This window comes from Lytechinus pictus, chromosome 8 (assembly GCF_037042905.1).
Source record: "Lytechinus pictus isolate F3 Inbred chromosome 8, Lp3.0, whole genome shotgun sequence".
In the NCBI taxonomy this organism is placed as follows: domain Eukaryota; kingdom Metazoa; phylum Echinodermata; class Echinoidea; order Temnopleuroida; family Toxopneustidae; genus Lytechinus; species Lytechinus pictus.
Window position 1 is genome coordinate 38,703,712 of NC_087252.1, and position 15,012 is coordinate 38,718,723.

Below are 15,012 nucleotides of genomic sequence, written 5' to 3' on the forward strand. Positions count from 1 at the left end.
CATAAAAACATCTTGATTTTGTGACATCTTATTCCCATTATCTTCCTTCTTTTCTCCCCCCCCCCCCCATTATTTTCTTTCAAAAAAATCTTCAAATCCTCACTGAATATGGTGGTCCTGTTCCTACCATTCCAGATGCTAGCCTATGCCGATTCGGTCCCCCTTCCCAGAATAAGGAATAATAATAGCCCCGCGGATCAGTCGCCCAGGGACACCAGATCTGTGGTCAGTTGATTTTTTTTTAATAGGATGGCACATGCACTGGCTTTTAACCTGCACAGAGTGTGTTTGCTGTTATCAATTTTAATCCTCTTCTTGAAATGACAAATTGTATTCCTGGAAATGAACCTCTACCGTTTCACTTTAAGAGTATAAAAACCAACAGCCTTTAATAGCACCACCTCCAGTCCTCAACTGCTCATATCTGGCCAGGTTAATTACCCATAATGCAACATTTGAGCAGTGTAGTATTGTTATATAGGCCCTTTTGACTATTGATATAACACAGTAATTCATGACCCATTACATTCCTACCGCTCTACTACCACAGTAATTATGTTACCAAGGGGCAAAAAAGATACTGGTACTTTTCCTCTCAACATTTTTTTAGCTTTAACAGTCTACACAAATAATAATTGTAAGTCAAAAAGGGGCCTAAGCTTTCGATCCTAGCAGAATCTTCGTCGGAGGCAAAAATAATAATTGTCTGTATTATAATTATCTCAAAGAGACCATTTTAGGACTAGCTACATATATTACAGGGAACATAGGCTATGTATATTCGAATCAGTGATAGGTCAATACGCCATCACGTGACCATAGCTGCGAGAATCGCATTTGTTATATTCTAGGTTTTGACGTCACCTCGGTGAATATAAGTGCGTTGTATTGTCAATTGCGGCGTTGGTGTTGTATTCACTAAAGGTGACGTCACTTGCTGCTTACGAGTTGCGTAATCAGGTATTTGATGTACGCGCTAGTGTTAACGCGTCGCTTGCATGAAGAACGCGCTTGATGTATTTTCCAAAATGTTTCTATTATGACGTAGATGGATCAGAGCTGCAGCGAGAATTTCAGGTCAATCAGAGAGCCAGAATGATAATGAATGCAATCTCTGATGGTGAATCCACATACCATCAAAAGCTATATCTTCCCTTGGGAAAAATATAACTCCGTCAGGGAGAGGAAATGTTACATGTATATTCAAACTGTGTAATTCCGAAATCATTCAGTCTCCAACAGGTTAATCTATGTCAATATATTGTGAGGAAATTGCTTGAAATTGCGGTTGAACAAAGTGTTCAATTTCATTTACACTAGATGGTCAACATTTTAACCTATTACATTTCAATTCTTGTGTTGGAGAACAGTCTTATTTCTACCCAAATTAATTTTTGCAAAGGGATTTTAATACATGTGTTGGATTTACAGTACAGTTAATGTACAATTTACATAATATGTATTGAAGCAATATTTTTCAGGGAACAAACATACAGATTTCATGCACCCTTTGTTAACACCTGAAAATGGAATGTTGAGTACTCATAAAACTTAAAAAGAGAGAAAAAAAATAAGATAACATTATTGTGTAATTGGTCGGATTTGTACTTACGGGGGGGGGGGGGGGGGGACTATTTGCATAATGCTAGCGTTTGATATCATGTTGAGCAGATCTTGCGATGAAAATTGGACATTGGTGAGATGGGTTTTTTTCTGGGGGGGGGTACCATTTTTATTTTCTCAGGTTGGGATGACGGTTGAATTTTATATTTTCACTTTCATGTATATATATACAAGTGTTTGGGGAAAAACTAACTGCACGGATGGAAGTCTTTTTGCATTTATCTTTTGTGTTTTGTAGTTTCCAATTTTCCTTTTCATGGTGCAATCTGACCTTCTAATAAATGCACTTAACTTCAAAGAATTCTTTTTTTTTTCATGTATATATTTATATATTTTTTTCACATTAATTCTTGAATTGATTATGGCCATATTGTCGAACTTTGCATCTCCCCTTCTAATAATCATCTATTTTTAGCTATGAAGTGTGTACAGTTTCCAACAATCTTTCAAACAAGCAAACACACAAAAAATATATATCAACCATTACAGATTCCCTTCCTGGAAGAACTTCTATTAGAGGAAGGAATGTGCAACTAATGTCTTAACACTATAGCTTTTTCTTCGCTGTCCTTAAAATATTAACATTTTGAGAGACAAGGTTTCGTCAGCCCATTGAGAATGAGATTAACCATTCAGCCAAGGCCAACCCACTATTAATACTCTACAAATCTTTTTCTTCTTTCACTTTAATTTCTGTAGGCCCTGGAGTACGCAAAACACATCCCGAAGCCTCCTGCACCAACACCGCCGGAGGTGCTCCATGACAGACTCTACGGCAGCGGGGCCAACTCCAGGAACAGCGAGAGTGGGTCCAGGTCCTCTAGCGTGAGGGAAGAGGCCTTCAGCACCCACGAGGAGAACACCGCCGTAGAGATGGCACGGCTTCAGGAACTCACAGAGAGGCACCAACAAGAGAAGAATGAACTTGATAGATTGAGGAAAGGACTCTCAACGTGACGTGGGAAGAGTCAGGAAATGTGCGAAACCACAGATGACCCCAGTCCAGGTCTTGGGCCTACAAACTATGTACTAGCCTGACAGCTAGGTAATATGTAAACTCTGTAGGAAGTCTTAGACCAGGTTTTCCACCTACGCACAAGGATGGCAGATCGAAAGTGCAAGAACCATAGGTAACATGTGAAGCCTACAGATCGTTTTAATCCAGGTCTTGGCCTGCAGACAACAGCGTTGACTGGAACTTACATGTAAGTCCAAAAGATTAGGGAAATGCGTTAAACTACAATTATTCCAGGTCACGGATGTGTAGATAATAAGGGCCTATCAACAGATGGGCTTAGACCACGTCTTTGAGCTTGAGACATCTACATGTAGCGTGACAGGACCAAGAGTGCAAAAGCATTTATAGCTAGGTCCTAACATGTGAAACTCACCGATGGTCTCAGTGCAGGTTTTGGACCTACACATGACAGGATTGACAGGACCTTAATAGTGCAAACACCTTTGTTCATGTTGAAAACCTATAATTAGACCAGGTCTTGGGCCTCCAGACAACTAGGGAGACAAGACCACAGTGCAAAAAATCTGAGGTTATATGTAATATTTCCATATACTTGGGGTTGATCAGATCAATCGTAATTCTTTGTAAGATGGGGCCCTAATATCAAAAGATGAATCTTCTGGCCTTCCTGGTTCCTGTCTTGCAAGGAGTTGTGACTGACATCAATGTCATAATTCATCATAAAGGAATTATACAAAGTGACCTCAGAAACAATAAGAGCACACTGAGTTGTCAAGAAAAGCAATAAATGATAAAGATAACACTTTGAATCAACACATTGTGGCTGGGCTGATGAAACCTCGTATCTCAAAATTTAAAATATTTGAGGGCATTTTAGATAAGGCTGTATTTCAAAGATATAGCAATGGTGGCAAGCCCAAATTCCCAAAGGTGGTTTTTACCAATGGTTTATGCAAATTTCCTATATATATAAATTACACTTTTTACCGCGTATTTAAAAAAAAATGTCCAATGCTGATGCGCGCTTTTGTCACAGTGTGCCAAATTGACGTCTGTTGCTATGGTTATATACACTATTTCATTCATGAGTCCACTGTATGAAGAGTGGACTCATTAGTTCAAAACAGTGGACTCATGAACAAAATAGCGTGGATAACCACGGCAACCGGTGTAAATTTTGTGCTCTGTGACAAAAACGTGCATCAACATTGGACATTTTTTAATAGACGCGGTAAATAAGTGTAATTTATTCAGGAAATCTGCATAAACCAAGGGTTCAACCGATTGTTTTAAAAACCACCTGTGTGAATTTTGGGCCATATTGACAGTCTCCTGATACCTGTGAAGAACTCTTTTGAGGCAAAAGAAGGTTGCTACTTGCTACCCATGTTAGAACTCTTAAAGATCTTTCTCATTCTGAGCTGTCATCAGAATATTTACATTTTGAGAAACTAAGTTTCATCAAGCCAGCCACAATATGCATTGTTGGTGTTGCTTGTGTTGTGTTGGGATCATCAATGATAACGCGGGAACGTTCCATGTTCAATATAATCAAGAAACTTTATTAATAATCAACTTCCAGCATTATGTAGATCTTAACTCTGTGATGGTCTCAACTTATCTCCCTCTCAACCCTTGGGTGTGCACCCATTATATATTTAAGCTTCTACACAAATTATAATCCAAGGGTTTGGGTATAGGACAAAAGGGGGTTTAATTATTGGGAAGGGGAAAGCAGTTCTTTGTTCTCTGATTAGGGGCTGTTTGAAACTATTAACAATAAGGGTTTAGTGGCTTGGATTAAATCAATGAATAAGGGTTCTTAGCAGGGTTCAAAGGGATGGTTCTGAAAAGTCTAGACTATATGTATGTAGTAATTTATACAATCACTACATTACACTTGCTCTCCTTAGTTGTTTTGATTGGTTGAGTCACTACTCCTCGTTAGACGTGGCGCTGGTATCCATTTTCTTAAAATTGATTTTATTCAAATTTTCTCTTCTCCACCTTGATACCCCATTCCATTATACATATTGGCCCATATTCTGAAGTCGGGTTTAACTTAAACTCAGGTTTAAAGTTGTGGTTTAAGTATGGACAGCCAATTGTTACATTAATCACTAACAGTAGGGATATAATATTTCAGCTCATTTGGCTCTCAAATCATTCATAATTGTCTAGGAAGTATATATAGATTATTGTCTTCACCATCGATGAATCAAGAAAGAGCACAGCAAACATAAGAAACGTACAACTTAATAAAAAAAATTGATACTTTTGGCTGTCCATACTTAAACCACAACTTAAAACCTGAGTTTAACTTAAACCTGACTTCAGAATATGGGCCATTGACTTTGATAATTCTCTTGTACATAGCTGCATTTTAGATTTGTTCATTTGAGAGAACCGTATTTTACAAATCGACTTGCCAACCAACCCCGGAGGGGCCACTTCCATTGACGGGTGGATACCATGCGCGACCACGGGGTCTTGAAAAGCACCCTAAACACGTATTTTCCATATTCTGAAAATGCACCCCTTAACAAGTATTGGCGTGTGAAACCCTACCCTTAACAAGTATTGGCAAGTATTCCCAGAATTGAGCCCCTAAACAAGTACAGCGATGTATTTTCAATATTCTGAAAATGCACCCCTTAACAAGTATTGGAAACAAAACGATACTCTTGGCCAGTATTTCCTGAAATGAACCCCTAAACAAGTACTGCGATATTTTATTGTTATGTCACGGGTCCGTCCGATCGTTGGTTTTACGTTACACACCATTATTTTGGTTTAGTAAGGCCCGACCTTCCACACCTCACGCAAATCGGACTCTAAACACGTAGTGTTGGGGCAAAAAGGACATCCTTTATGAAACATTTTGATTTTGTTTATCATCCCCGCATATTTGACCCTAAACACGTATATTTTCCGAGCGAAATAGATACCCTTTTTTCAATATTTTTGTGTTTTTGACACCCTTATCACGTTACGTACGTAACGTGCCCTATCTTGAAAAAGACATCCTTTTTACGTGTTTTTTTGGTCGCGCATGGTATCCACTCGTCAATGTAAGTGGCCCCCCCGGGCAACCAACGATCAATACTCTGAGAACAAGAATTGAAGGAAATTCAGGCACTCCATTCATATTCCTAATTGGATATAATTGTGTTTCATTTCTCATGCAGTATATGTTAGAACGGAGGATGTTTTATTGGAATTGCGGTAAACAGAAACATAGGTGTACAAAGTGTATGGGACTCGCGGAATTCTATAATCAGTGGGCTCGTAGGTCAATAATCACTATGAACAAACTGATAATAGAGTAGTGATGTTTGTAACCCCTACTTGTTTTATAGATACATGTATATTAAGTGTGTAGATATGTTTACAGGTATAATGGATCAAGTCCAAACGCTCTCAGTCGATAGTGGGTAAAGATAGTACGGGTTTGTAAACCGAACAAAGTTTTCAAAGGCATTCATACTGAAGTACCGGTACACTCTCTTGGTTTCGCAAGTGTGCAACTAGCCTGGGTCCCATCTAACAAAGAGTTGCGATTGATCCGATCAAACTCAACTACCTGTATATGGAAATCCATCAATGTCATAACTTTTCCTACAGGAAATTTGCACAATTTCTTCTTGTTAGCAAAGTGGGGCATACTGAGTTTTCAAGAAAACGATGAATGTATGAATATACTTCATATCTAGAAAATAATTTGAGTAATGTTGATGTTGCTGGCTCTCCATAGTTGTGGTTGATCGGATCAATCGTAACTCTTGTGAGACCGGGCCCTGCTTTCGATCTAGCGAGGGGGATCTGAAGGATTCAATGCGTCTGTCTGGGTGCGTCGTGGTCTAGTGGTTCTGACTCTTGCCTTTTAAACAGAGGGTCGTGCGTTCGAATCCTAGCCATGGCGTGTTTTCCTTCAGCAAGAAACTTATCCACAATGTGCTGCACTAGACCCAGGTGAGGTGAATGGGTCCCCGGCAGGATTAATTCTTTGAATGCACTGAGCGCCGGTGATGGTAGTTCGAGCTAGAGCTGGGGTAATAATATCAGCGCTTTGTATCCTAGGGCAAAAAGTGCTTTATAAATCCAGCTACAGTGTATTACATGTATTATTATTGTTGTAAGAAGAATCCTGGCATTCATTCACAAGGTCAATTTAATCAGTTGCCTTATACGGTATGATCAATTGGTTTATTGCCAATTCGTCCAATTACCAACCCGTCTACTATCATTTGGTCTACCATCAGTTTGTCCACTATCTCGTCTAACAACCAATTGGTCCAATAGCCATTTTATAGTCCATATACCATTTGGTCTAATTGGACTACAAAGTCTTCATTGGGTAAAATGAATGAAAATGAAGTGTATAGACCAACTGGTTATGTCCACTATCTCGTCTAACAACCAATTGGTCCAATAGCCATTTTATAGTCCATATACCATTTGGTCTAATTGGACTACAAAGTCTTCATTGGGAAAAATGAATGAAAATGAAGTGTATAGACCAACTGGTTATGAGATGAAATGGCCATAGACGAACTGGTGATTAGACAAAGTGATTATTGGACCAGATGGTTATTAGACCAGGGAAGCGTTTCATCAACATTTTTGTTCGATATGATAACTTTCCTTGATTCTGATTGGCTGAGAGGCACTGTTACTATGGCGACTGTCGGATAACATAGAGTTGTCAGGTAAAATGTCCGACAAGTCCTTTTATGAAGCCCTTCCCAGATGGTTGTCTGACGAAATGTTGATTGACGGAATGGCATTAGACTAAGTATAGGTAGACCATGTGATGAGTGGACGAGTTGGCAGTAGACAAATTGGCAATTTACCCCTAATACAGCATCATACATGTATCTCTAGGGAACAGAGAAATCTTTCATTTTTTCACAAACCAAGTTTAAATAACACAAGTTTTCCATATCACAGTTGGAAAAATGCTTTTGACTTCGGCGATTATTCAAATATAAAATACTTATATGCAGACTAAGCTGTATGTACTTTATCTGCAACAAAATGTTCTTTCTCATTTTTGAACAAATATATATTGTGTTGTAAATATGTATTAAGTTTGTGTCAAGGGATATTTTGTATCAGGCAGAAAAAAAAAAACCTCTATGTTATGCAAAACAGAAACAAACCCTCATCATTTGTGCTTGTGTGTGACTGGCAAGAAATTTTGGTCATTGTATTCATAAAGTGTTCTGGGGCTCGTTGCAGAAAGAGTTCGTTTAAACGCAAGTCAAAGAATCAATCGCAAGTCCCAAATGCGCGCTGTTGATTGGTTGAAAATCAAGTTGCGCATGATTTTTAGAGTTGCGATTGATTGCAACTTTCTGCAACTGGCACCTGATAGTTTACCTTGCATATTAAAGTGAAATGTAACAGGGGTCATTAAAGGGATGGTCCGGGCTGAAAATATTCATTGCTTAATAAATAGAGTAGAATTCACTGAGCAAAATGCCAAAAATTTCATCAAAATCGGATAACAAATAATAAAGTTATTGAAGTTTAAATTTTAGCAATATTTTGTGAAAACAGTCGTCATGAATATTCATTAGGTGGGCTGATGATGTCACATCTCCACTTTCCGTTCTCTTATGTTATTACATAAAATCATAATTTGTTCATTATTTCATACTTGTGTGAATAATATGTCTCCCTTATAATGAAATAAGTTGCAGCAATAAATATCTAATGCACTAAATCAGCTGTCAATCCAATTTTTCTAGTTCTTGGAGGAAAAAATTTGAATAAACCTAATTTCATATAATAAAGTACAAAAGAACAAGTGGAGATGTGACATCATCAGTCCACCTAATGAATATTCATGACGACTGTTTTCACAAAATATTGCTTAACTTTAAAATTCAATAACTTTGTTATTTGTTATCCGATTTTGATGAAATTTTCGGCATTGTGCTCAGTGAATTTTACTCTATTTATTAAGCTATGAATATTTTCAGCCCGGACCATCCCTTTAAATAAAGATACATGTAGACCTATATGTAGTAGTTTTAGAATGAACTATGTAGGCCTAAAAGCAGTATGCATGGGAACAAAAGATTCCAGCCCCTGGTCCCCCCTACCTTTGGGGACAGATTTCCGCCCATGCTCTTGGCGTTTGAGTCTTGCAAGGTTTTCTATATGTTGTATGTGTATCACCCAGTTCATGAACCGTCCGTGCGTTGTACTTGCCTTATTTACAGGTCTAAAGTGTCTTAATCTGGTCTGAAATATTGTCATTGTTGTGTTCAAGAATTCATTGTTAGCTTATGCAGAGTCCCCAATTGAATTGCTGTCTGTGTGATTGTGCCATTGGAAAATATGACAGTTGTTTTTAGGCATGTTAGGGGTATGTATTATTATGTATATGTAGGATGTAAAAGCAGCTGTTATTCATCACTTTCAACCTAAAGAAATTAATTCATTTGTTTCTCTTTGACAGAGATCTAGAGATTGTAATTTGTTCAAACTGAACGGAGATACAAATCTGTTTACCGGCAGTTTACCGGTTTACTGTGTATTAATCGTTGAGATTGTACATTACTATGTTAATATGTGACCTGCCACCCCAAAACCAACAACAAGTCAACCAAAATGAATATTGAGATTTTTATTGAGCTTGAAAATTCACTTCGTAAGCTTTAAAATGATAAATAATATGTTAAAATTGACCAGTACAAGTTCTTGATTGAATGCAGAGGAAATTCAGCAAGAGCTTAAAGAATAAGGAGAAAACAAGGTTTAAAGTTTCGGGTTCACTCAGGCATGAGATGTGCATACTGGGTAGTCTCAGTGAAACTTCCAAGCAGTCTGAAAAAGTAGTGTCCAAGAAACTCTTGTATCTTTTCTTTTATTCAACTTCACAACTTCAAATTTTCACCGTATGAAGAAGAAGAATTACTCTTTCAGATAAGCTATTTTTTTTAATTTGGGTTTTTGGAGACTAAATTACTATTTTGGCTATTTACAGATAACCTTACCTGGCGACTTATTGGTGGTAGGTCAAATATTAGCACTTAGGCATGATCAGTCTCAGCTCTTTGTGAAATGTCCCTCGGTTTGATCTCTAAACATTTTATATATGAATCATCTTGATAATTTAATGATCTTATACACCTTGAATATTTTGTACTTCCACTGATGATCTCATTCTTGTGTCCATCTCCAGGGGGATGTTTCACAAAGATTTAAGTATGACTTAGAGTCGCACTTAAAGTCCCAGTTGCCTAGGGTATAGAAGACATCACCACATTGGTCAGATCATGCGCACAGGACGCACACTACCTCGTATCCATCAATCAGATTGCATGTTGCATATCATGTACGCGTCGGCATTTAAGTGCGACTTATTAAGTTACTTATAAAGTCATACTTAAATCTTTGTGAAACACCCCCTGGTCTTAATCTTATAAAGAAAGAACTAGGTCAATCCATTGGTGTTTCTTAAAGCTTTTTGTAAGTTCTGCATATCTTTACTAAGATGATGATGATTTGCAGCATTTATGTGACGACTTATTCATTTTAGAATTATTGAAAGGTACAGAATTATTATTAATCATTATTTTGAGGTCTTACTGGGATGATGATGACTTGCAACATTTATATGATGGCATATTCCTTTAACAATGTTGACAACTACAGATTTATTATTATTTTGAGGGCCACTGTGTAAAGACAATGGAATAGAACACATGTGCATTTTTCAAAAGTTCAAATGGAAAAGTTTTCAAAGTATCAATGTGGGTTGAAAAAACCCACTTAACGTTGCCACCAAATAATTTTTTTGTAAGTTATGCATATCTCAATGACAAGGATGATTTCTTATTCCTTTTCAAACGATTTAAAGGGACAGATTTATTATTTATTATTATTTTGAGGTCCATTGTATAAGACCGTGGAATAGGATGCATGTGCATTTAAAAAAAAGTACAAATTAAACAGTTTTGCACTAAATGTTTCCATCTCCCCAGTAATACTCACCTATCAAACATGCCTTTATTTCTTACAGTAATACACCTGAAAGTTTCTGTTTCTGTTTATGGTAACTCTCGCAGGAACTCGGCAGGACAGCATCCTGCTGATAAACGCCAAGCTGGTATATAACCAATTACCTAGGAAACATTTTACGTCTAGGTTACTCAGCCTTAGTGGCTGACCTTATAGACGACAGATATTACTCTCGGGCCTTTTTCTCAAAGTGGAGACAATGGCAGAGTGGGATTTGAACTCACAACCTTCCGATTATGAGTCAAATGCTCTAACCACTGGACCACACGACCCGTCACTTTGCTCTAGCTCTAAAGCTGTAAACATTTTTTTTTCTTGAATGTAAAATGTTTTTTCAGTGTGCATGTACATTTTTGCAAAGAAATTATGTCAATTCATATTACATTGCCTGTACTATATATGGTTTATGTACATGTAATACTTTATAGTTGTATAGTTTTAATGAAGATGTCATTTTTTAAATTTGTATAGCAGAATGTGTGCCACAATAAAATGTAAATACATATATTTAATGAATATTGTGTTGCTGAACAATTAAAGGTGATATGTTATATGCAAGATAAAACAAATGCTGTTTAATGTCGTCTTGAATTTTTTAACATCCTCTTTTTACATCAGTTCAGTTTCAGTTTTGTTTCAGTTTTGGTTTATTTTCATATCTCATAAAATATCAAATACAATGTAACGTCCATCGAAAGACAGTAAATCATTGATAATAAAATAATACAATACATCACCATAATTCATAATAAATCAGACAAATGTTATACAATTGAACGTTTGGATTGGAGACAGATATATCAATAAGATGAGAATATTAAGGGCAAACTATTAAAAAAGCAGAGCTTGTAATTTATAGTTTCCCTATTAATAAAATTATAAGAAATTGTCAACTTGTTTTAATATCAATCCATTTCATGATTATTTCATCCCCTTCCAATAGGGCCTATTTTTATTAGCAGGAAGGTTATCACTTCCTTTAAAAAGTCGTATTAGGCAAAAGGGTCCTGAACTAAACCCTGGATCCCCCGCCCCCTTACCGGCGTAGGGCTCTGCTGCAGAAAAGATACTATTATGGTATCCTTTATTATACCATCCAATGGTGATTGCCATGGTAACAATGATCATCAGCCAATCAAAATCAAGGATTCCATTCAAGCTACAATTGCTCGGCGAAGCTACCATGATGGTAACTTTTAACAGGACTTGCATTTTTATTCGTGTGAAAGTAAAACAATTAAACTCGGAGTCCACTTGTCTGCAGCCGCACAGACCTTTGGTTTTTGTAATACGCATATTCACATAATGTTGAGTCTGGAGTAGAGAGACTAGATTCTGTAGGTACTGCGGCTGTCTCTACCGATACTTATTTTAAACAAAGAGTTTGGAGTCTAGTCTTCACTCTAGATATGAAGTAATCTGTTTAAAGTGTCAAATATGAGTCTGTGATTGCAGACTAGGGCCCGTATTCTGAAGTCGGGTTTAAAGTTGTGGTTTAAGTATGGCGAGCCAATTGTTACATAAATCACTAACAGTAGAGATATCATACTTCAGCTCATTTGGCTCTCAAATCATTCATAATTGTCTAGGAAGTATAAATAGATGATTATCTTCACCATCGATGTATCAGGAAAGAGCACAGTAAACATAAGAAACATACAACTTAATACATTTTTTAAATACTTTTGGCTTCCCATACTTACACCACAACTTTAAACCTGAGTTTAACTTAAACCCGACTTCAGAATACGGGCCTAGGGGTCCACCGTCACTGGTATTTCTTGTGATGAATGGAGGGGAAGATTGGTGTCTGAGTCCTGTGGGTGAGGGAGCGAACCATGGACGTACAGATAGAGGGCTGGGGGCTATTGACCCCCACCCCCAAAAAAAAAAATCCACGACCGAAAAAAAGTAGAAAAGGAAAGAGGTTAGGGTGAAATAAGATATTATTTTCCAAATATTGCGGCAAAATCTCTCACAAACTCGGATTTTTATAATAAACATGTCATTTTTTTGCTTGCTCTCTTTACTTCCTCGCAACTAGATAATTTTATGCAATATGCCATATTGAACCCCCTTAAAATTTATGGCTTAATATGCTACTAAAGCGAATCGACCGAGCAGGGGTAAGGCTGTGGGAGGGGGTATATCCCCCTCCCACTGTAGGGACTTTTTAAGAAATTGACATGCGAAAATCGCATTTTAGAGCATCCCTTTCTATAGGCCATAATAAAGTTGCCCACTTTCACTATGAAATTATACCAAACAGTAACACAACAAGTTTCAAGTTTACAAGTATCTTATTTCAAGAAAAAAAACATTGAAAGAAATCAAAATGCAAGCGTGCAGCGCTAGCTGATACGTTTTGACAATCTGACCTGAATAGGGATATTTTGATAACTTTATGAAATACAGGAAAATAATAGGTACCTGACGAATCAAATTTTGCGACCGCAGCGCAAGCAGAAAATGTTAATATTCAGACCATAAAACAGAAATTTTTACAGAGCACTTTTAAAAATCAATTTGTAAATCAAACAAAATAATGAAATATCAATTTCCGAGCTGAAATATGTTTTGTATATTGACTTCAAAATTTGATATTTTAAGCTCCATATTGAGCAAGATATGTAAATCACCTAAGAAGCAATGCAAGCGCGAAGCGCGAGCGAAAATTTTATATCCCGACATGAAAGATTTTTTTATTATTTTCCAAATCTTCCCCTCATTTTATTTTATTCACTTGTCTTCCTCCTTTTGTTTCTCCTTTTTTTCTCCTCTCTTTTCCCTTCTTTTTCTTTTTTTTTCTTTCTTTCCCCCTTTTTCCCCTTTTTTTGCTCCGCCAATAGGGGGGCCGGGCCCCCCTGGATCCGCATATGGAGGGGGGGGGGGGGCGTGAGGGCCAAAAAATGCATGTAACAGAAAATCATTGATAAAATGAGTTTAAAGAGGTAAGTTTTTAGCTTAATCTTTAATGTTTTGACAGGCTTGCTATCCCAGATCTGTCGTTGGGAGGCATTCCATCATGAGGGCCCTGCATGGATGAATGCCCTTTCCCCGGCCCACTTTGTTTTACATTTTAGAACTTTAAGAAGACCAGAGTCACTGGAGAGTAGAAGCCTAGATGGTGTGTAGGTGTGAATGAGAGCTGGGGAACGTTTCATCAACATTTTTGTCCATTATTCTGATTGGCTGAGAGTACTGGCAGATCCAGGGGGGGCACAGCTGGCCCGTGTCCCCCCTTTCAGAAGCCCCCTCTTTTGAAAGTGAGGACCCTTTAATTTTTTTAAATTTTTGTTGTTGCTTATTTTGCTTGTCAAATTTTTTTCGGTACGAAATATCCTACTTTTTTGGCTAAAACCCCCTTTTTTTTTTTCTTTTTTTTTTATTTGGCTGTCAATTTGTTTTGGTATGAAATATCCTTATTTATTGGTTAAAAACTTTTTTCTAATTTTTTGTCAAATTTTCCTTCCCAAAAATGTGCCCCCCCCCCTTTTTGGAATATCCTGGATCCGCCCCTGGCTGAGAGGTATACAGTTACTATGTTGATTGTCGGATAAAATCCTTTTATAAAACGCTCCCCAGGGTTGTACTCTGGAGCATAGCCATGGACCGAGTGAAACACCAGTAAAAGGATTTTGAATTTGACACGTTCACTCTTATGGGCAACGTGTAATTAGTCCATGAGAGCTGCTTGATAAGGTTCCCATGCACCCCCGGTGCACCCCTCCCCAGATCTTCCGCGAATGGTAACATTTTGTTCCTTGGGCTCTTCTGAGTGATAGTTTACATGTAAACATGAAAACCATAGGGATCATGAACTCCGGTGGCGGCCATTTCAAAACTGCTTTTAATTTTAATTCATTTTAATTCAAATTCATCTTTATTTCACAAGCCGATTAAAAAGGCTCTTTTAAAAGCAACACAAATACAGTATAAACCGATTAAACATTAAGAGCAGCTCATCACAGAATAAGTCGATGTGTCATGTTCTATAATACATTGATCGAGGTCAAATAAAATATATGTTAACTAATCATTACAGAGAAAAGGAAAAAAAAACACGTGTTCTAAAATAATACAAGGCTTGTGAGGCGCACCTAAAAAGGCCTAGACAGTGCGTATAAAAAAAACGGGACAGATTTGAAAAGTTTATAAAATTTTTGTTTCAAATTATGATCTCTATATTTTGGTGTCAATAGGTGCTCTGAAGTCTTATCCTTCAAATGCCATTAAAACAATTTAGTTTCGTTCATTTTTGAGCGAACACGGAATGTTTTTGTCTGGGATTAAAAAAGAGACTTGCGCCAAAATGGCATAAAATGATAAATATGATGGTCATACTTCTTGCTAATCATTATATCTTTGTCATAATT

At 37.2% G+C, this 15,012-nt stretch overlaps 1 protein-coding gene across 4 annotated transcripts in view; it reads left to right on the forward strand.

Annotated features, from left to right (window-relative positions):
- Positions 1-11,205, forward strand: part of LOC129266162 (serine/arginine repetitive matrix protein 2-like) — a 29,022-nt gene extending 17,817 nt beyond the window's left edge. For 2 of the 4 annotated variants that reach the window (XR_010294520.1, XM_064104056.1), the window contains 2 exons: positions 2,323-2,602; positions 8,590-11,205. Coding sequence is in view for 3 of the 4 variants with exons in the window: in XM_064104056.1 (XP_063960126.1) it covers positions 2,323-2,580 (258 nt within the window). In the remaining variant the exon portion in view is untranslated. Of the gene's footprint in view, positions 1-135; positions 226-2,322; positions 2,923-8,589 lie in introns of those variants that run through there. The other 2 variants (XM_064104055.1, XM_054904006.2) reach the window with 2 other exon arrangements.
- Positions 11,206-15,012: the final 3,807 nt, after the last annotated feature.